This window comes from Tasmannia lanceolata, unplaced genomic scaffold (assembly GCF_043159265.1).
Source record: "Tasmannia lanceolata isolate RefF3 unplaced genomic scaffold, GAP_Taslan_0.1 ptg000008l, whole genome shotgun sequence".
NCBI lineage: Eukaryota > Viridiplantae > Streptophyta > Magnoliopsida > Canellales > Winteraceae > Tasmannia > Tasmannia lanceolata.
In genome coordinates, this window is record NW_027518685.1 from 13,531,615 (window position 1) to 13,555,166 (window position 23,552).

The 23,552-nt window shown below is 38.0% G+C and overlaps 2 protein-coding genes across 6 annotated transcripts in view; both read right to left on the minus strand.

The window, feature by feature from the left end:
• Positions 1 to 1,259: 1,259 nt before the first annotated feature.
• On the minus strand, positions 1,260 to 6,568 carry LOC143884439 (small ribosomal subunit protein uS12). The gene is made up of 4 exons (XM_077388009.1): positions 6,413 to 6,568; positions 1,945 to 2,100; positions 1,725 to 1,851; positions 1,260 to 1,611 (listed from the first exon to the last, which is right to left on the minus strand). Exons 1-4 carry the CDS (start codon positions 6,415 to 6,417, stop codon positions 1,471 to 1,473), a joined length of 429 nt encoding a protein of 142 aa, XP_077244124.1. The 5' UTR covers positions 6,418 to 6,568; the 3' UTR covers positions 1,260 to 1,470.
• Positions 6,569 to 9,726: 3,158 nt separating this feature from the next.
• The window catches only part of ATM (Serine/Threonine-kinase ATM-like protein), a 128,280-nt gene continuing 114,454 nt past the window's right edge, over positions 9,727 to 23,552 (minus strand). For 4 of the 5 annotated variants that reach the window (XM_077388011.1, XM_077388013.1, XM_077388010.1 and 1 more), the window contains 9 exons: positions 19,946 to 20,025; positions 19,608 to 19,686; positions 19,263 to 19,309; positions 19,074 to 19,173; positions 17,632 to 17,763; positions 17,344 to 17,478; positions 17,190 to 17,255; positions 10,708 to 10,851; positions 9,727 to 10,060 (listed from right to left, as the gene is read on the minus strand). In XM_077388011.1, the coding sequence (XP_077244126.1) occupies positions 9,983 to 10,060; positions 10,708 to 10,851; positions 17,190 to 17,255; positions 17,344 to 17,478; positions 17,632 to 17,763; positions 19,074 to 19,173; positions 19,263 to 19,309; positions 19,608 to 19,686; positions 19,946 to 20,025 (861 nt within the window). In that variant the 3' untranslated portion in view covers positions 9,727 to 9,982. The remainder of the gene's footprint in view (positions 10,061 to 10,707; positions 10,852 to 17,189; positions 17,256 to 17,343; positions 17,479 to 17,631; positions 17,764 to 19,073; positions 19,174 to 19,262; positions 19,310 to 19,607; positions 19,687 to 19,945; positions 20,026 to 23,552) is intronic. The other variant, XM_077388014.1, reaches the window with a different exon arrangement.

The following is a 23,552-nucleotide window of genomic DNA, read 5'->3' on the forward strand; positions in this document are numbered from 1 at the left end:
ATAAAAATGTTGTGTTTATGAAATATATCCAAAATGCCCTTATAGAAATTGACTAACCTATTTCATAAAAATGCGACTAATGTTATTGAATGGCTAGGATTTAAACTTTATATCCCACCAGAGTAATCCCCATATTTAGGTGACAACAACAAACATTGATCAAAGGTTGGGAAGGCTTTTAAGTTTTAACACTGCACTAATATACAGAAGAACTATTGATGAATCCTAGGGGATAATTTTTGGGTCTCACGCAAGACGTGTGTGTATATTCTACCCAAAATTTCAAGTAATATCACAGAGTCTGTTACCATGATTACTGTATATAATAGTAACTTTGCAATTTCGGAACCAACCAGGGTAACTTCAACAAAAAAAAAGAAAAAAGAAAAAAAAAGCATGTCCCTTCTCGAAGAACACAAAAGGGTAAGATAAATTAATCGAGAGAAAAACAAAGGGAAATTAAATAAATAAATTCCACTGATAACACCATGAAGAAACGCCTCCTTCCCTGTCTCTCCTCTACTTCAACAGGTGAGTAAGTAAAGCTCTGCTTTTTTATATTTATTTTTTCTCAGGGGCTGAGAAGATCAGCGTCTGCTATAGCTGAGCAAACGTATAGTTGGAGTACGTGCAATGGGTCCCATATATGCCTGGTAATCAGGACTGTTCATAGGACAGGCCAGTATAACTATAAACCTAGTGGTTCCAGCCCCGATGCCAAATGGAGATTTATTCACAAAATCAACAGCTTAGGATTTAGATGAAGTTTGATCAAAGGGTCTAGAATCATCATCCAATGAATATGGGATATCAAGGGCAATAGGCTGGACTTGGGATGGCAATTTTCAAAGACCCGTCATCTAGTTGATTATGATAATATCATTCTTTTACCTTTTTGAAAGTTAAAAAAGAGCTGAACAGAACTCATCTCTGACTGAGGGTCAGAGTATGAGTCCTTCACCTGTTATCGGGTCTGATTAGTTGACGATTTGATAATGAGACGAATCACACAGTTTTAACCAGCTGTCAAAAGCTATTACAATTCCCCAAAAGCTATCAGCAGCCAAATAGACAAGTGTTATTCGTCCCATTACCAAAACATGGAAATGCTGATATCAGTCCCCAGCTAAATTTATCCAAACAGATGATGTCAACGGTTTGGATTTCTGGTTGCTGGTCGGATTAACGGACCAGATCACATCCACTTTGGGACCCATGGACCCAAAAAGTGGCTGTTATAAATCATCTTGGGGAACCTCTTTCAAGAAAAGTTAAAGAGATTTTTTTTTTGAAGGGTTACACTACACACCGATAATTTAGAAAAGCACAAATATCCATCATCATAGCTCTCGAGTGGGCTACAACAGAGCCCACTTAAATTCGTCCACAAAACCTAAAATATGAAATTTGAAGTCGCCCACAAAACTACTAATCTTAGCATTTGAAAATAGAGTGGAGTGGAAAGGAAGTTCAAGACCTGGGCTTCTCTTTCTTCTCCTTGAAGAGTGCCAAAAGCGACACACCAGAAACCTTGACCACCTTGAACCTGACTCCAGGAATATCTCCCACGGCGTGACCTTTACGACCAAACCCCGCAATCAAAACCTCATCCTGTAAGAAACATACATTCATAAGCTATGGGTATCCCCACCAAACAACACAATTATGAGAGAGAGAGAGAGAGAGAGAGAGAGAGAAGGTATGTTATATAAGGTGAGTCTCACATTTTCCTCTATGTAGTTCAAGCAACCATCGTTGGGTACAAATGCGGCAATCTTCTTTCCGTTCTTTATCAATTGAACTCGGGCACACTTTCGGATGGCTGAATTGGGCTGCTTGGCTTCAATACCTCTGAGGGATATTGAGTTTTTTAAAAAATTTCAACTTCAGTGAAGAACGGAAAGAGTGAATGTGATACTCAAATAGATAGGGAGGGAACCATACATTTTCTCAAGGACAATTCCCTTGGCATGGGAAGAGCCCGCAAAGGGCTTCTTCCACTCGTTACCAAGATGGCTTTTCTTGTAAGACTTGTCAGCCCATTTCTGTCTTCTCCTATGGGTTTTCAGCTTGCGCCCAGCTCCCATACCACGAGTCTTCCTGTCATTGAAAATTTCATTAACTGATGTGTAAAGTTCTTTGGTGCAAACCACGCAACATCAATGCCCTAGCCCCTGCACAACTAGTGTGAGACCACAGCACATAGAAACTGAACACATATAATGATGAGGGAACATGTATCCATATGGTTATGAAGCGAAAAGTGAACTCGGGGAATGTAAGCTGGAAAAGCAAGGAACACAACCGAAAATTGACAAATGTTATTGGTCCACATTCCAAGATGTCTACAGATGTATAAAAGAAATATCTGGAATCAGGGTAACTGGCAGGAAGCAGGTGCAGGTGTGGTAACAAAAAGTAGAAAATATAAGCTGGTGCAAAAAGCAAAACCTCAAGTCGGCAATATTACTGGTCTGGATTCCCTAGAAAGTTCTAGGGTCATGATGGATGGCTGAATTATGGACATGTTTTCATGCATCACAAAGTGTGATATTAGAGGCAACGTTCTCACCTTGGTTGCCATAATTGACAGGAAGCAAGTGAAGGTATTGGTAACAGAAATTAGAAAAAAATGCAATCTTGGAAGCCTCAAACCGAGAGCTAACAATAATCTTAAGTGATTGCAATAACATAATTAACAGGTAATAAGTATGTCTATGAAGGTAAATAAAAGTTTATCAAAATTCAAAGTGAACCACGAAATTCAGAGAAGCACAATATTTGGTGGACCAGCTCCTTGCGGAGTGTAATTCCAGTGTAGTGTTTGCTGTGCCAGTAATCCATGGAGATGGAAGCTCGTATGCTTGGGCGAGGCCGCCCAAGTTTAACAAGATTCAAGGTAACACATGGGGAAATTTGTGAAACTGCATTACTGACTAAATCCATGGGTAGGCAATTATGTACATTTAACCAGTAGAAACATAGCCAAGCTAATGAAAGATATGGAATCCTTCTTATGATTGAGCTGTTAAGGGATTGTGCGTCGATTGTGTTGGTGATGAGCTTCTGCTCTGGATCATGAAAGATCGGATTCTTGGTGCAGACCATAGATGGTGTTTTTGCTTTGGTCATGATGGATCGGAGTGGTGATTTTTTCCATTAGCATACCATTATAATAAATCAAAGGCTGACAAAGTGACTGAAGAGAGAAGGAATTGATTTATTCTAAATGTTATTTCCTGAACTTCAGAAGAAGGGCAGCTAGCCGAACGTGTAATAACATCTAATTGAGCTTGGATAGAAATTGTGAACGTAGGGTTAAAGGGGCTGGTATGCATGGGACAGGTGCAGTGGGATGCTAGGCACAATTCTTCAATGTTAAGCTTGATATTTCCACCATTGGAGGCCATGCCAGAGGCAATTAGAATTGCAACGAGAGAGAGGCCCGCGGGGGGGTGGGTGTGTTGTAAAGAGAAGTCCTGGTGGAGATCCTGTCGGAGACTTAGACTTCCTCTCTCTTTTTTTTTTTTTTAATTAAGGAGACTTAGACTTCTTCAAATCTAACCTCTGGGGAGTACTGGAAGATCAGTGGGATTCCACGCACCAGGTGTTGGACATGCGGTTGCTATGGACAAGTGGATCAAGGGGAGGATTATAGTGCACGGCATGGATAGAAGGGAAGTCCTGGTGGAGATCCTGTCGGAGGTGAACAGAGCTGGTTCGGGCGTGGGCATGCTTTGCACGAGGGTTGTCACTGCCTGGCAGGATGTTATCTCATTCCCGCTAATCGTAGACAATAAAAACTTTAGGGTGAAGGTGGTCCCAGATAAGTGACCACGAGAAGTGTCATTTCGGAGGTTCTGTAACGCAGGAGGTCGTCGTTGGAGGTTATGGCAAATCCATTGGATGGAGGTCGGAGACAATAGTGGGCAAGGGCTTCACCATAGGCAGCAGGGGTTTTCTTTCTGAGTTTTGTCCGAGTTCCAGATCGAGTTTCTGGAGTTGGAAGCTGCTCTGGATGGGTTGGCCTTTGGTGAGCAGTGTGCTGTTTTGAATTATACCATCAAAGATCGATCTCCTGATTTGGTAGCTGGTCACACCTCAGGTATGCCTTTTTTGTTTCTTCATCAATTCCGTTGTCTATTCTAGATGAATCTACTAGGGGCTGCAGGTTTGATTCTCAAATCCCTCTGGAAACTCAAGGGAATGGACATTTGGTCTTCCCTAGATCCCAGTTCTGAATCTTGGCAAGCATTTGTTTTATCATTTTTTAGTAATAGTGCAACAGAAGTACCAAGAAAAGGCACAATGCCGTTAAGCAATGGTACGTACACCCCAACCACATGCTTCCTAGGAAAGGGTCTCCATATAAACAATAGAACTACCGATGCTAGTGTTAACAAAAAAGAAAGTCAGCAGAGTTATCTGCTATGACGTGTCAGACTAAATATGCAATGCTTTCAGTAGTTGAAAATTTTTCATCAGCAAGTTGCTGGTAAATATAGGAAACTTAAAAGAACCGTTCAAAAAAAGGGAAACTCAAAAGACTTTTCCTGGAACTTCTTGGACCATAACTATAATTTATTGCAACAGGTACAATAATATCTCTGTCTGAATGGTCAAAGGAAAACCCTAGGTTCCTAATGGTGCAATAGAACAATGGAATAACATGAAATATTCCAATGCGATATTCAAGAACCACCAAGTTCAATATAAAATAGAATATGATATACGAAGCCTCATTTTTTTAGGATTGTATGTTTGTCCATGGTTATGATATTAGGATCGAACAATCCATGGGTACCAAGGTGGAGGTATGTTTGTCCGTTTAACAAAAAGCAAGTGTATTGTTTGATATGAAAATAAGTTATAAATGTGGTACTAGGCATGTGGCAAAATGGAGAGCTGTTAGGGACTCCTATAAAAAAGGTGTGGTGCTTCCCTAGCAGCTCTCGTATAAAATTAATCCACGGGTTTGATTTTTATCACCAATGATGAAATAAACGGGATGGAAGTGTTGCCAAGAATCATGATATGAAGCAAAAACGCTTTGTCACAGACATGATACTGTGCATCAACACCACCTACTGACCCAGATGGAGCCACAAATATGTTCTAATTACGTTTAACAAATAATATTAAAAATTACAAAAATAAAATAAAATAGAGATCTCTAGGTTCCAAAACAGCAATAAAGAGGCCATAAACTGAATTAAAACCATATATATCAACAGTCAATATAAGAGGAGAAGATAGAAAGGGCCAACGTTCAGAGGCCCCAACTGTATCTCAGAGAAAGGGGTTGTTGAGCTACACTTAAACTGGGACGTGAAAAACCTTATTCAGAACGTGGTCACATCGCTAAGCTTATTATCATAGTCGTGATGCAAGCCGACACCAACGGGTTTTATGTTCATATGTAGAGAATACAAGAGTTAACTTGGACCCTTTGCACTAGATCAGAACAAGTATTATGAAAGCTTAGTACAGAGCTGAATTGATTGGTGTGATAATCTCTGACTTCAGTTCAAACCACCCAAGTCACCCAAACTTTTATGCCATTTCATTCAATAAACATTTCTATGAGCATAACGGGATATTAATCCCACTGCCGATATAGTAGAGTACAGTGACTAAAAAGATACAAGTTATTAAGCGTTTATTCAGAGTAACATCGTAATCGTACAATATGATCAATAAGGATTCAAATCGAAGTTGAACCGAGTTTCCAACCAGAACAAAAATCTGAGCTCTTTTACATCGCTGGATAGACCTCCCAGGGTTTGGAGATTAGGGCCCTGTTTGGACTGCGATAATTTTTTTGGAAAAGTTTGGACAGGAAAAATATTTCTAAATTTTTTTTTTAATTTTTTTTTTAAACTTTTTTAGACACAAATCCATGATCACTTAAGAGGGAGCTTCAATTTAAAATAAAATCCCTCTAAATTAACCATAATCATATCATTTCTCTCTAAATCGTATAAAGAAAAAAATATCGCTCAGAATTATTTTTTTCCCCCAGAAATGTTTTTCTTGCAATCCTCGAATGGTATATAAGCCAGATCACATAACACGACGAACTACACAAAAATATCTAAGAAAACTCAAATACTTTCAGAAACCTCTGAAGGAACTAAAATGAGGTTCGGGCTAGAAAATTAAAGCAACTTCCAAACCCTAGCATTACGTGCATGTAGAGATGAGCAAAAAAAAAAAACAACAGATCTAACAACATTTTGTCTATCTAAAACAAAGTATTGTAAAAAGGAAAGCATATTTCAAACCGTAAAACAGTGTAGATCGAACACAATGCAAAATTGGCGACATTAATGAGAAGCGAAGTTGAGTAAAGAAGAGAAATATATGCAGAAATCAAATAGAAAACACTGTAAAGAAGAAAGTGTAAGCTTACCCCATTTTAGCAAACTGTTTTGGAGAGGTCCTCTTAGCAAAGGGTTGGGGCGCAGAAAAGAGAGGCGACAGATATTAGGGTTTGGGTGAAACTAAAATAAGAAACGTTAACCTTGTATATTTATAGTCGGGTGTTTACTAAGCGTGAGGGGGTATTTTAGATGCATAACATGTAATTTAGGGTGTTTTCGAAGGATTAGTGATATATTAGGCTTGAAGCTCATATAGCTTATATGAGCTTGAGGGCCCAAACACATGGGTCCCACATTTTTTGTGGTGATCCAAACCATTCATTTGCAAGGCTCTATCATAGATAGGGTGTGTACCAAAAATCAGCTCCGTTGGATCAAGCTAACCCCTCCAAAAGTGGAGGGCAAAAATGGGCAGATTTGTGGCAAACGGTGTCTGTCCATTTTGCCCTCCACTTTTGAATGGGTTAGGATGATCCTATGGAGCTGATTTTTTGCACACACCCTATCTATGTAAGGGCCTTTCAAATGAATGCTTTGGATCATCCTAACAATGTGGGCCCACATGTATTTGGGCCCTCAAGCTCATATAAGTTATATGAGCTTTAGGGGTGTAAATGGATATTCGAAAATTCGATTACTGTTTGCATCCGAATCCGTTTAAAGCGAATATTATCCGGATCCGTTTCAAGCGGATATTATCCGAATCCGTTTATGAGATATCCGGCTCTTAGCGGATGCGAATCTGGTAAATGGTATATCCGATCCGTTTAACATCCGAATCTGAGAAGTAAATCCCTTTTAGTTATTATTAATAATATCATTAATATTTATTTTTAGTAATGACACACTATCTTTTGTTTCTAAAAGAAAAGTGAATTTTTTTTTTAGAAAAAAACAAAATCAAAAAGTGTTTTGGGCAGGAAATGAAGTAATCTCTCATTTTAAGGGCATTCTTGAAGTTTGACATGGCTTTTTTATGAAGCAATAAATGTGGGTTGTAGGATGAAAGAGACAAATGGATGATGGTGATTGAATGAAGATGTCATAGTTTCTAGAGAATTCTAGAGCAAAAATGCCATAGTCATTGATGGTAAATGTACGACCATAGAAAGGTAAAGTGCCGCAATACAATGTTCGAATTTACAGGATAAACGGATACAGATAATATCTGAATTCGAACAACATCCGACGGATACGAATTCGGTAATAGATATTAAATATCCGTCAAATTCGAATCCGAATCCGAATTCAGATAGTGTATAGTGTAATCGAATTCGGATATAGCCATATCCAATTCGAATTCCATCCGTTTACACCCCTAATGAGCTTCAAGCTCACAATCATTTTCCTCTTTAATTATAGTTATACTAGTATACTACAAGGGGTGGCATGAGGAAGAAAAGGTGGGCAATATCTATTTCCTAATGCTCTGTTTGGTTGCTCGGGGTAGCTCGGAGAGTAGTGGAATATGAAGCCAAAAGAAGTCAAGAGGAGGAGACAAGCATTTTGATTTGACTAGAATTACCTGGAAGAATAGTGTAAGTAGTGTTTGGTTGCACGGTATATACTCGGAGAGTAGGAGAATAAGTAGGGGTGTCATTACTAATATAGGAAGAGAGGAGAGAGAGAGAGAGAGAGAGAGAGAGAGAGAGAGAGAGAGAGAGAGAGAGAGAGAGAGAGAGACGATTAAATTCCAGAGAAAATAGACTATAATTAGCTGTTGCAAGACGTTGATTTTCAGAAGTTGTTGATTTAATCTATGATTGTTTAGATTGATCAATGTGTGGAAAGAAAATATTCTGCTAGTATTTCTCGAGTAACCTACACATTATGTGATAATCGAATTTATAATATTGTTTAGAGGTGCGAGTAATATGAAAGTGCCGCAAAGGTTCAATATCGAAATTAGAGGTGGGAAATTTGATGGAATTGGAAACTTCACTTTTTGGCATAGAAGAGTGAAAGATTATCCTTGTTCAACAAGGCTTCGATAAGGCGTCGAAGAGAAATGGAGAAGAAGACGCATAGTAAGTGGGATGACATTGAGTTGAAGTCAAGTCAACAAAATTTAACTACGTTTAGCAGCTAACATTATGAAAAAAAATTGGCACCTAAATTATGGGAGAAGTTGGAGAAGCATTACATGTCAAAGAGCTTAGCAAACTATAGCTATAGAAGGTGCAAGGAAGCGATGACCTTGTGGAATTAAGGCAAAATAGTTTAAGAGAATTTATGGCATACGTTTCTCACCCAAGAGTTGGTATTCTAATTCCAACAGAATCAGAATGAGAATGCCAATTATGATTTCTGATTCCGGCAATCCAAAGGCAACCCTTAGGTTTATCTTTACCCATTACCCATCAAAATTCAATTTACACCAACTGGTTGTGAGATGATTTCCTATCAAAGCATCACAACCACACTCAACTGAATCAGTATTCTAAGCCTGGATCCTATTTTCTCGTCAATCCAAACAGTATTCACGTTTTTTCTTTTTCGCTTATCAATGAACTGGCATTCTTGGCTGCTATGCATGGGTGTAAAGTAATGGCCCCACCATATAATTTCTCAAAATATGGTGTAAATGGTGGGCTCCAATCTGTGCGCGGATTTGGTGGAGATAGCAAATGGTTGGCCCCCACTATGCTATGGATCAGTGTAGAATAGTGGTACCAGTTCCTCAAACCATGAGGTAAATTGGTGGGCACCACTCGTTGCGTGGGTTTGAGACGAATTGGTGGGACCCACTCCATCAAAACACTGCATGAAAAACAATCCACCTCGGAAAAATTCCATGCAAAAAAAAAGCATAGAAAACGGAATCACAGTTCCCTTCCTTTCTTTGAAGAGAGATTTCTTAATAAAGTGAAGAGAAATTAGCTGTGGATAGAAATGGTGGAGAGAGAGCTTCCCTAATGATGTGGAGAGTAAAAGTCTATAATAACTGCAAATAAAAACAGCTATTTAAAATTCATTTTTGTGGCAAAATATGATTGGTAACCAAATTTTAAAGAACAAAGGTTTATGCATGGCGATATGGTAAACGAGAATTCCTGAAAATTAGAAACTACACTCTAAATTTTGTTTTTTGTGACAAAACATGATAGAGAGATGACAAAACCGAATTTCTAGGGGAGAAAGTTTATCTATTTCCATCTCTGGTGACAACTGCACCCAATTGAGCATGATTTTAGAACACAAATAATCACATGAAACAGTTCAATTACAAACCATGGCGGAGAGGCTACGGATTTCTAGCCCATTCATATGAGTATGAAAACAACATGAAGTTGATTTTTACAAAATTCATCAGCTCCAAAATTTTTAGGACTACATTTGGAAATTGCCAAAACAGGCCCTAAATCACGAAATGAGAATAACTTTTCAGTAAAATTGCCCCTGTAAATGGGGCCCTTTACATTATACATGGTAACTAACATACTTGAACCAATATATAACATTACATCCCTTAGACAGCAACTTCATCCAAAATACATCTCACATTTACAGAAAAATGGGAAGAATCCAAAAAAATAAAATAAAATAAAATCGGGTACAATGTGTTTGGATGCTGCAGCTGCCAAAGGCGGCCATCTGGTTCACAACCAAGCTCCCCAGCCAGGGTACATATGACATAGACGCTCTGTATCAATTGCATCTTGTATGAGTTGTTGGACCTGAAAGCAGAATTCAGAAACTGATGAATAATTGTAGACAGAAAATTGGTGAAGTCGTCTACAAAAGTGAGTATTGAGAAACATGTCTTTCTTTCCAATGTAAATGTTTAAGACAAATTACTGCAATATTCCTACAGGATGCCTAAAAGAACTCATTTATTACTTAATCATGAAATCTCCCCAAAACCCTTCAATCCTTTCCATGGGGTGCACAAATTAAAACAGTGCATCAAATGACACTGTGTCGCATAATGTTGCAGTATTCTAAAGCTCAGTACTGCCAAACAGTCACAATCACAACCACAGTATTATAATATCACATAATTATTTTCTTTGCACCAGAAAAATTAAAATATTGCCTCAATATTATCTACTGCTAATACCAAAGCACTAACAAACCTAACATTCTTGTCATCAAAACTATACCCCCATTATCTGAGAAACAGACAAGCCCAAGGTCATTAAGTCTTATGATATCAAATCCCTCAGCCGTTGTTTCTCTCAGGCCAAAGGGAAGAACAGTGCAAATAGAGAAAAAGGAAGTTGAAATGTTTTCGGTTTTCCATTTTAAATATGTGTGACGTTTAGTGTTCATGCATGGTGTCATGTGGGGTGTGCATGCATGTGTATGCGGCAAAGTAACTTACCTGGCCTTGTACGCTTCTCATTTCCCCCTCTTCATACCCATCCAACTTTTGTTTGACACGCATCAGTGCACGTGCCGCGTCCTTGTTCCCTTCATATACATCTTGTGACTCCTCCAAACTTGATGCAATATCATCATCTGTTTCCTGAAATAGTAAAGAAAACTGGTTGTATGGAAAGAAATACTTGGCACGACGGAAACCAAGAGTGTGATCCACTTGAAAGTATGGGGACGCTCAAGTGATCAGATTATTAAGAAAAATCTATGATTAGAATAGACGATAGCTTTTGTAACCAAAATTGAGCATTAAACATAGCTTCGTCTGCAGTTAGTTTTTGTTTTGTTTTGAAAATTGACTTATTTCATTAATGTTAAGATGGGCATTCGGGACCACCTGCTTTACAAGTATTAAAACGAAGGCACGGGCATACCCGAGGCCAAATCAAAAGAACAAAAGGTGGGATAAGTACAGTATCCTGGATTACTTCTTCCGTCCTTTCAGCAGCTTGAACAGGGTTTATGGGAAGGATGCTATTTCAATTTCTTCCCTTTGGGCTCCAGCCTTAGCTAAGCTATCCGCTACTTCATTCGCCGATCGCCTACGGTGTTCAATCCTCGGATCAAGTGCCCTTATCAGATCCAATATCTCCGCAACTACTTCCTAAGCTCTAGGGTCCCTTAGAGGTACCAGAAGCCCAGGCTACGGCATTGGTAGAATCCCCTTCCATGATTAGGGGCCTCTGGTTTTTCTCAAAAGCTAACACAGTCCGAATAGGAGATCTCTGATTTCTGCTTCATCTGCAAGTAGTTGTATCGGCCAATTTGCGCTTATTAGCATTTAATAGCGCTACTAAGCAGAATCTAGTGAAGCTAAGAAATCCCACCCTATGAGAGGAGGAATCTCCAAGGGAAAGTCAGGTGAAGAGGCTCCTTTTCTGCTCCACCATCCTCAGGAACATAAGGGATCTCCGGGGTAGTTCTAGTGAATGGAACCCTCTAATCTCCATTTCAGATCTTTTAAATTTCCTTTGAAATTGACACAAAATAACCAAAATGTTTCCATTTCCATCCTCACTGCATACCATAACCAAAACGCATACCGTAATCAAAACCGTAAGTCTATATTACATTATTTAGGCGAAACTTGGAAACATGTTGGTTTCAATTGAAAATTCTATAATAACAAGAAAACATATTATAACATATGCCAGCTGTGGAAATTTAAGATGAAAGCTTTTGAAATGCTAAAAATTATTTATTTTGTTTAAAACTAGGGAAAATTATTAATTTCTTGTATTAAAAATATTTAAAACTAATAAATATTATTTAAAATTATAAAAATTAAAATAAATAAGAAAATTATATAAACATCACAATTCATACTATGGTAGTGTTATATACTATATTTTATAACAAAATAATTAATTTTATATTTTTACTAAAAATAAAAATAAAATCATTAAACTCTTAAAAAAACCAACAAAATCAAGGCATACTCATATTAGCCACAACTGGGTATACAAACAATTTAAGCTGTATTTTCTTTCTTATAATTTTTTTTATAAATTTGAAAAATCATTTTAAAAAAGGAAAAATATCTTATTTGGTCATTTAGTGTATTAGTGCTATACTGCACCGGTATGGGTTATATAAAGTGATTGTTATATGCACTCGAGTGCCCAAAACACATGGGTCCCACATTTGGAGGGGTGGTCCAATGAATTCATTTGCAAGACCCCATCATAGATAGGGTGTGTACCAAAAATCAGGTCCATAGGATCATCCTAACCCATCCAAAAGTGGAGGGGGAAATGGATTGACACTGTTTGTCCACAATCTGCCCATTTTGCCCTCCACTTTTGGAGGGGTTAGGATGATCCAATTGACTTGATTTTTGGTACACACCCTATTTATTATGATGGGGCCTTGCAAATGAATGGTTTGGATCACCACAACCGTTTTCTGTAGTTAAGGTGAAAAAAGTTTTCTGTCGTTTTCTTAACTTTTTTCTGTCGTTAAGGTAGAGAACTAACCAAGAATTCTCTTTCTTCATCATCAATCGAATCACTGTTTGCGACCCAGGATTCTATTTTCTTCCAAACGAACAATTTCAACAAAATCTTTCAATTTCTTATTTTACTATGTTCAACTCTATCTCTATCCATAGAGTACATTGACTGCACATAAATGGCTAATCTGCGGTTCCTAATGGAATAGGTAACAACGAGATTTTGCCGCCTACTGCTATTAAATCACCACCCTCCCAATTCAAGCTGGTGCTTGTTGTTGCACCAGGAGCTGTTGCACCGGGCGCTAAAGCGTGGGTGTTTTGTACCCATTGAGCATGAGACCCGAGACCTCATATTAATAAGTATTTTATTGGATTGGGAACTTCAATTGAAATAATAATAACGGATAAATGAAATTTCAAAATGAAATGAACTATTCATATTTATAAATAAGTAAATAATTTGAACCTTGTTCCTACATGACCCGATCAATTTGATCAGGCACTCGCCATCTATTTTCATTGTTCAACTGTTTGACAACATGCAAAAAACCAAAAGCTCTGCCCTCCCTCTCATTAATAACTTGATTATTTTTAGATAATAGTAGATAGAAACAACGCTCGTAAGCTATTGAAACCAAGAAATATAGGCCTGCCTGCCTGCCATCCACACCAGTGCAAATATCTCAATTTCACCATTTTAGATACTTTTTCAGACTCATTGCCGATACTAAGTAGCAGTTACCAAGAAAAAGTATTTTGTTTCGGTTTGACCCGTAGTCACATATGAAATAGCTGATGGTATCGATTTAGCAATGCTTTTTCCCCAGGATCTATTGCAAGAAAGGGATAATGAAACCATTTGCTAAAAAGGCTCTTGCCTCAACATAATCCCTAGGAGTGGCGCACTGGGATACTGGGCGAACGGCTCCGGACTAGTTCTTCGTCACTACGAGTCACTCATTGATTGAGGGAAGAGTACTTATTGATGGAAGAGGGGCTCTAACCGATCATGAATGAAGACGTGTCGAAGTGAAAGCCCCAGGGATTATTGAACGTAAATCTGTGCACAAACCTATGCAAACTGGGTTACAAGCTGTGATTCGAATTTGACCATGGGGTATCTGGAAACAATATTTGATTATTTCTTTCATTCGAAATGGGCCCTTATTTTTTTCACGTGATTTACAGGGTTCAACAAGCAATCGATATTTCACGATCAAAGGTGTAGGACTGCTTGTAGTAGCGGTCCTTATATATCGTATTAACAATGTGTATTCCTGAATAATCTCATTTTTCAATTATTCAACCATTTCATTTTACCAAGTTCAACGTTAGCCACATTAGTCAACATTTATATGTTTCGATGCAACAACAAGATGATTGGTCCAAGGAGCGTCTCGAGATTCAGGCGATTGCGGATGATATAACTAGTAAATATGTTCCTCCTCATGTCAACATCATTGCCTAGGCGGGATTACTGCAACAGACAATGTAGACGCTTTTGTTATGTCATTTTTTAGAATACCATTTTATTCTAAAAAATAGAGTACTATTTTCTGTCGTTGAGGTGGAGAACTGAATAAATACGAACAACCGCGCTGGTCGTAATAGATCGACTTGAATGCTAGTTCTTTCTCCAGCATTCGACGTTCCATTACGTTTCCACATCAAAGTGAAATAGAGTACTTAATTTTTCTTTCATTTTATGCCTATTGGTGTTCCAAAAGTACCTTTTCGGAGTCCTGGAGAGGAAGATGCAGTTTGGGTTGACGCATAATAGATCGATATGAACATCATGAGCTGTCCAATAATAAAACCAGCTGTTGCTGATAACTCCTTCTCGGTTCCTTCTTCCATAACCCGAGCTCGGAGAAGGAAGAGATAAGAGGGCCCAAACGAAACCTCTTTTGATTGTCACGAAACCTAATCCATTGGTTGGTCTTACTAGGTGTTATTACATTACTAAGTATTTCGAGTCATTCCAAATAGCCATTTTGAGTATCGTTGCTGTCTTTTTTGCAGCTTTCGTCTTTGCTGGAACTATGTGGTATGGTTCAACAACTACTCCCATAGAATTATTTGGTCCCACTCGTTATCAGTGGGAATGCATCGACCAATTAGACTCTCTCCTTGTCCCAGATTTATACTTAATTGATTTGATTCAATCTGTTGAATAATTAGAATTAGAATTGTTCATTTTTGATTGAAGGGAAAAAGAATGAATGAAAGAGTTTGCCATTTTTTGTTCTATCGCAGTATAGAATGCGAAGGAAAGACCCATTATTGCTCATCAACAAATAGCCTTGTTAGCACTTAGCATCCTCTTTCCCTCTCTCGGATGCCCATCCAATCTCTGATTCTAGTCCACAACTTCCTTGAATATAGCTCCTGTTGCTCTTCTCTGGCTAGGAAGCCGCTTATATGGCATCTATTCTTAAGCGTTAGGGCGTGTTAAAGGTTTCTCAAAGGGGAGGGTGGTACGAGGATTTGAAGGAGTGGAATAAAGAAATGCATGTTAAATGCACCTATAATGGTGTTCAATTATCAGAAACAGAATTTCCAAAAAACTGGTTAACAAATGGGATTCAGATAAAGATCTTCCTCGATTGGCTCTTCCCGGAGGAACGATCTATTTTATTTGATTGATGGATCCAACATTATAATGAATTATAAAAGAGTGTTCTTATTCGAACTGTCGTGTGATCTTCAACCAGTTATGTGCTTGGCCCGCCACTTGTTGGGCTTGATTGTTCATACCAACCATACGTGCCGTCAAATTGGCAACTTCAGCTTCCCCTTCTAGGGGTATTTTAGTGATAGGTTCTATAGGAACTGGACGATCATATTTGGTTAAATCCCTAGCGACAAACTCCTATGTTTTTCGGGAACTCATAATAAACCCCTTATTCTCCTTATTAAAAGATAAGGACGGGAGAACAAGAATAATAAAGCGGATTATCATACGTATATTTCGTGTACAAAGATGAATATGTACATTTATTTAGTTCTACATTCCCTGAACTTATCATATGTATAATGGCGGAGGGATCCTTATTTCTTTCGTTTTTCGTTTCGAATTTCTCATCGGACAAATATGGGAATTTCAATTACTTCAACTAGTATCAATTGATTGGGGAGAGGCATATGTAGAGTGATCGGCGGTACAACAGTAGATCCTTTAGATTCAACGTCAACTATGCTCCAACCTAGGATTGTTGGCGAGGAACATTATGAAACTGCGCAAAGAGTTAAGCAAACTTCACAACATTACAAAGAACTTCAGGACATTATAGCTATCGCCACGTTTGAGGAAGAATATACATTCTCGTGATTGGTATCCAAAGGTAAATTATAATTTGAATAAGCAAATTGGATTATGGAATCGCGAAACATAATTTTTTTTGAGTTGGATAAACCGTTCCTTTTGAATGAGTATCGCTTATTCCGGTGTTTATCAGTTGTGGTATACAATTGGCTTACGCACCAATGAGGATCTTTATACTGGAGCTCTTTTTCTATTATTTCTTTCTTTCTTCTCTTTCTTTCATCGAATACTATCTACTATTGTAGAACCAACCAATTACTTGAAATGAAAGGATTAGAGGAAAAGAATTGCAATAGCTAAATGATGGTGTGCAATATCGGTCAGCCATAGCCCCCTGTTACAGGATCTAATCCTCCACGAAAAGTAAGAAATTCCGCTAAGAAAACTCGCATTTGGAGAGGAAGCGAGAACCTATTATTTTAGAGAAGAGGTATGCGCGCAAAGGCGAAATTGTAGGCCAAGATAAATTACAACCAAGTCCAAAAAATGTGGGACCCATGTGTTTGGGGCACTTGAGCGCATATATGCGCACGAGCACACAATCACTTTCCTCTATATAATTATATTTATATGAATTGCATGTATAAATATTTATATGAACTACATGTGAAATGTGAAGTATGTATTGAATCATTAGACATACGCAACAACACATGTACTTATGTGTTCCATGTTGTTAAATCATTACGAGTGCTTTTTTGCTTATGTAATAGATTTTGAGTGTATTTGTGCTTATTTTGGCACTTCCTGAATTTTCATCTTAAAGGTTCATCATTAGCCTATGTTTCCAAACATTTCCGTGATTTTATAGGATTTCCTCCGAAATTTCCATATGAAACTGGCATGTTTCCATTTTCGTCATGACCGAAACACGCATATTGATACCAAAATCTAAAACCTTTCAAGTAGAATATAATAGAAGAATAGCATAGCCAATCCTATTTCCAATAGGAGAAGCTGATGATTGAATCCAATTTTTCCAAAATTTTCATATTCTGAATAGTTCAAAAAGAAGGCTCTGGCTCCAAGCTGTTTAGGAGTAGTGGAATAGCAAAAATTAATGAAAGAGAACTATTAGATAGTGGCAACTGGCAAGTAATCATACTTTAGCATACTACAGCTATAATACGTAGAATTTTCGACATACCTTCTGTCGTTGCAAAGCCTTCAGAGGGGAGAGAGCCCATTTATAAAGAGGGTCGTGGATGAAAACCTGTACAGAAAATTCCTTAATTATTCAGTTATCAGTGGAAATATTGGTTCTTCTTTGCTTATAAGGTACGTTAGCTTGTCAATCATACTTCAATGATTGTTAGTAGTGCTTCCTTATTTGTCCTCATAACAGAGAGTGTTTCCTCACAACATCTCCTAAATACACCATCCACTCCAGTTACTCCCATACCATCAATAATGTCTCTTGTTAGTCGAAATGGAACCTGCCAAAGACATTTGAAATATCAAATTTATTCTGGAGGGATACTTATTTACACTATTTAGTATTTACACAAGTGAAAAAAGCATCTCCTCTTCTGGGATTTGTAGGGAGGATATGAGTAAGAAAAGAAATCAATGCTTAGTTACAGACAAACCCGCTCTGGCGTTTTAAGCATCAATCCCTGCTCAAATGCAACACCGAGATCAATGTGAACTACTTCTGCGGTGGCTTGATCTATGAGAATGTTCATTGAGTGTCGATCTCCAAGTCCAACAATGTAGCCCACCTGAATTGGAAGGATATAATCTGGTGCTAAGTTTACTTCCCCCAATATATCTCAATCTTGAGGTTCATATATGACGTGGCTTTATCCCCTTAAATATAAAAAAAGACGGAACTTGGGGCTCATAATAAAATTTGCGTCTCTGGAATTTAAGGAAATTATTCTAAGCCAAATAATGTGAATTCGGTTAACTTCATGATACATTGCTTCAACTCACAAGGAAAAATGGCAAAACTGGGCTATCCAAGAAATCATTAAAGTTGAACAGCCCAGGGCCTTCCTGGATAGTTGAAATGTAAATCATATTCATAATTGGCCTTTCAACTTTCATCACTTTTAGGATTTTAACCAGCCTAGACTCTAGGAATGGTTTTGAAGTCCAAAAGACCAGCATGAACCTCTTCTTGGGAAGATTTGGCAAAAGACAAAGTGGAAGTTGAAATTCATTGAGAATGCTTTGAATCTTTGTACATAAGTTCAATGCTTTTAGCCAACTGGGGGATGTTTTGATTCAGTAGGGGATATTATCGCCATTGAGAAATCTGAAGGGTAGTTTGTCAATAATAGAAAAGTACACTCCATACAATACCAAGCAATTGAAGAAAACCACACTGAAAAGGGAAAGTGCATGTAGCAAATTACACACTAAGGGGCCGTTTGGATATGCGAATTTTAGAATCTTGGATTTCCTCAAAATCCTGGATGGGAGACAAGAGAAGAAGGAGGCCGTCCGTTCCGTTTTTTTTAGAATTCTGGATTTTAAGTAAGAAATCCAGGTTTTAGAAATCTCTCTCGCATCCTGAGGTTTCTAAAACCTGGGATGATTACCTACTCTCTTGCTGGCGGAAAGAAAGGCGAGAAATCAGAAAACGAGGGATGGTCTCCTTCTTCTCTTGTCTCCCATGCATGATTTTAGAAAATCTAAGATTCTAAAATCCGTGTATCCAAATGGATTTTATAATCTTGGATTTCCTCAAAATCCTGCATGGGAGACGAGAGAAGGAGGAGACCGTCCGTCGTTTTCTGATTTCTCGCCCTTCTTTCCGTCGAGCAAGAGTAGGAGATCGTGCCTTGTTTCCAGGTTTTTGAAATCTCATGATATTGGAGAGATTTCTAAAACCTGGATTTATTACTTAAAATCCAGGACAATTGGTTGTAAACTCCAGATTTTTACACTGCTTTCATACTAAAATCTGGATTCTAAAATCCACGTACCCAAACAGCCCCTAAAAGGATTTGAAAGATAATTAGTCACAAGGGTGGATAAACAAAAGATCGAAATCAATGCCATGGCAAGAGTAAAATATACCCACCATAGAACTAGCAGCTACACTTCGTGTGTAGGACAGTCTGTTCTCAAACCAATCAGCAGGTTGCAAGTAGCTCTCCAAGAAGAAGTAATGCATGACAGGCCTGCTTGAATTGCAATCACAGAGCAGTTAATTGAAGTGAACTTGAATTTCCTAACTTTTCGGAAAGATTGGAAGCAAAGAAGGATAAACCTGAAGTTCTCAGAGACTTTCTGAAATGCCTTGCGCTTGTCCTTTTCCTACATAAAAGATCAAAATTCTTCAAATTATAGGGATCCCAAATTAAAAAAATGTAATAATGATGATCAGTCAGCAAAATTTCATTACATGCTCTTTTGATGTAGAGACAATGAAACTCAAAATTTTGAGAATACAATTAAATGAATCTTCTGCTAGTGAAGTCACTTTTTTGTAATAATATTTGTAAACAGGCATTAAACGGTTGATATGGTAAAGATTCTGTATTATGCTCGTCATATTTTCTTGTTTATGAGTACTAGAAGTGATCAGAACAAAATGGATGTACACGACACTTACACTTATCATATATTCCCGGCACTGGAGAAATGTCCAGTCTCCAGGTCCATAGCGCCCATGTGCACCCCCATTCCTCATGCTGAGAAATGTAGACAATGAAATGGCTAAGATATCCAAACCATATATGGAACCTTTTCTTCATGAATTCTAAATAGAAAGAGAGGTTTCTCCAATGTCGTGTACAAATTCTCATCGAAAAGAGAAAGAGAAATATGTGTTCTAGTTGGATCTCCAAGTTTTTGGAATGCTCCAAATTCCACTTGAGCATCCAAATCAGGGTCAATACCAGCAAAAACATCTCTGATACTGGAGCATATATTTCATGTAAAATGACAAACCTTCCTAATAGATATTCGCCCAGTGGAATTGTTCGGTCAACCCATTCAAGTACACCAGCACTAGGGGTAAAGGGGACAACCTGTTTCATCAAAAATTATACAAATGACCATTCTGATGAGGATAAAATAAAATAAAAAAGGATCCACAGCTTCTTCCATTGAAATAAATACACCCAACTGTGCAGTCGACCCATTCTAGTGGTCAATTCATTCTGACGGTAAACGTGGAGAAATATTGCTCCAGAAGCAGCAAATACTCATATGATGATGATATGATGATGATCCCACACAATAAAAGCTAAGGAGCTAAGACAAAAGGCTTTGGCATCACTTAGTATCCTCTTTCTCATCTCACTTGGATTTAGAACTCTCGTCACTAGTAACTTTAATAAACTTTGAATAGTTGCACAAGAATATAAGAATAGAAAACAACTTCCGATACGATTAGAGCATGATTAGCAAATATTTATCATAGGTCACAATAAATGATTGAATGCCTTTGTTGCTTTGCCAAAAGACAGGTACCAAAGCTTATTGAGGTAGATTGCCATTTGTAAGAGAGGAGGAGGACTCCAAGGAGATCTCAATTCGTTAAATCTGTTCTTGAGATTAGTTGGCAGACATCTACTCTAAACCTCTTCCTAGGAACCATCATCAGTTTCTTTCATACAAGCGGGGAAGCTGAACATCTATTCACCAGCTTAAGATAAGAACAAGGTTTTAACTTTCAATCAGTTTCGGTATTGGTCGCCACGTAAACAGAAACCTTTCGGTTTCGGTGGTGGAAATCTTGTAAAATCACGGAAACGTATGGAAACATATGCAAATGATGAAATTTTAAGATGAAACTTTGGGAAATGCTAGAATAAGCTCAAATACAAACTTAGAAACCATCACATAAGCAAGAAAGCCATCCATAATGGCTTAATCACATCAAATACCTAGTGACAGTTGTTACACATGTCTGAAACAATAAAATCAATAAAGTACAACGTAATGAAGTATAAAAAGTACAATGAGCAGTCTTCCCTCCAAGGACCCCAACTCCATGTCAATACCACATAGTGTTATGAGGTATTATTGGTCCCATGTCGATTTGACATCCCATGCAAGATATGGTTACTTTGCTGTGTAGTTCAATGATGTTGCCTACCAAATATCATTCTCTACATTAATGAAATGAAACGCAAAGTGAAATGGCTTAGAAAACAAAAAAAATCCTCTTTCAGTGCTTAGTCAGAGGCTCATCATTTGTATGATGCTTAGGTTTTGAAATTTGAAATTCCCGTGACTCCTCACATTGAAATGAAAAGTAGGCCCACCTGCAATTCAACTAGGATGGGCAAACAAAGCATGCAGACAAAGATTAAAAATCTTAAATGTTTTTCTATAGGGTTTTCTACAAATAATTCCTTGAAATCATGAAAAAAATTGTTTCTTTGATTTGAAGTATTTTTTCCGATTTACAGCATATTAGGGCATGATTTTTTTAAAAGAAAAATAGCATTATACAATGTAAATTCATAACATATTTTCATTTTTTTTGTCGTTTTGACCATTTCAGTTGAATTTTGGTCGAAATTTCAAAATTTCAATAGAAATAATGACAAGGAATTCATTGACATTTCGTTTCGGTGGAGATTTCGTCGAAATTTCAATAGAAATAATGACGAAGAAGGAATTCATTGACATTTCATTTCGGTGGAAATGGAAACCGAAGCATTTCAGACGTGTCATTATTTCTATCGAAATTTTGAAATTTCATCTCCCGTGACTCTTCACATTGAAACAAAAAGTATGCCGACCTTCAATTTAACTAGGATGGGCAAACAAAGCATGTTGACAAGGATTAAAAATCATAAATGCTTTTCTATAAGGTTTTCCATAAAAAATTCTATGGAAAAGCATGAAAAATGTGTTTATTTGATTTGCAGTGTTTGTTTCGATTTATTACGGTTGAAGTATTGAAAAAATTAAATAACACCTTTCCAACAGCTCAAGTGTAGGATCGTGGCGCTTACCAACTATCCCAAAAGCAATTGCTGATGCGAAAAGCTCTACCATTAACCTTATTAAGAGTCCAAACCAGGGGGCATTGCTGGCACAAGGCCTAGGACGATGCAGCCATACCCCGATCTGGGTCCAGTAACCCGCCTAGGCCAACATTAAGCTTTTGGAGTAATTGGTTGTTTCACTTTCACATGGTATCAGAGCAAAATGCCTGGGTTCAAAACTCAACTCAACTCAACTCAACAAAGCCTTTGTCCCAAACTAGTTGGGGTCGGCTAAATGAATCCTTTAGAAAAAAATTCATGAAGAAGGTAAAAGGAATCTACCCGGCTCTAATCCTAGTTCTAGTTGGGTTCTTCTACGTGGATCATTTTCTTCCATTCTATCCTATCCAAGGTCATGTTCTCTGTTATGTCCCTAGATATCAAGTCTTTCCTCACTGTTCAAAACTCCTTGATAAAAATCCACATGCAATGGCCAACCCAAAAGAGGGGCCACAATTACAACTGGCAAACGGGTGGGCCGAGCCGGGTTTCACGCAACCCGTACTGGCAGGTGGGGTGGACCCACGGGTCACCCGTTTTTCTTTCTTTTCTTTTTTTGCTATTTTTATTCCCACGCTATAATAGGATGATCCAAACCGTCCATGGGATGGGTCATAACGTAAATAGGTTGTGCCCAAAAAATCATTTCCATTGGATGATCCTAGCCCTCTGATCTATGGATTGCATATTATTATTTATGGAAACCTCTATAGATGATGGGCTAAGATCATCCTATGGAAATGATTTTTGGGGCACAACCTATTTATGTTGTGTTCCATCACATGGACGGTCTAGATCATCCTATGATGTTATCCGTACAGTAGTTTCTGAAAAATACGGGACTATGAGGGCTTACACCATATAAAATCTCAATCATTTGGGTTTTTACAGTCACCCCAGGTCCACCCGGCCCGACCCAGTTTTGACGGGACCCCTACGGGCCTCGTAAATTTCAACGGGTCACTAAATTGGTGATCCAGACAGGTAAATTATCGGCAGGCCGGGTGGCCCCGCGGGTCCGGGTCACTTTTTGCCAGCTCTAGCCACATGTGTCACGTGTAGGCCCGCCCAAAAAAGAGGGGCCACAAGCATGGTTTAAAATTTCGGTTTTGGTACCGTTTTCAGACCCCTGAAATTTCAAATTTTTGACAGAAATTTCGGCCGAAATCAAGCGAAACAAAGAAAAGAATATTTTATTCAATATTAAATTTTGCCGAAATTACCGAGATTTCGGTGAAATATTAAATTAATTAAAAAAACAGGTTTTTTGGGTGAAATTTCGGAAAAATAGAAATTCCGACCGAAATTCCGAAATTTCGGCCTAATTAAAATACCGTTTCGGGTTTTCGTGATTTCGGTGTCGGTCTCCACCGAAATCGGTCAAAATTTAAAACCATGGCCACAATGAATTCCCCTACTCTCTTCTTCTTCTTCTTCTTCTTCCTTTGCATTTCATAAATAGAATAGAAACCAAACACAATCCTTCAAACACTTCTTGCACTTCTTCTACAGCCAAATAACTTCTATATATGTTCCATATACATCAAACAATC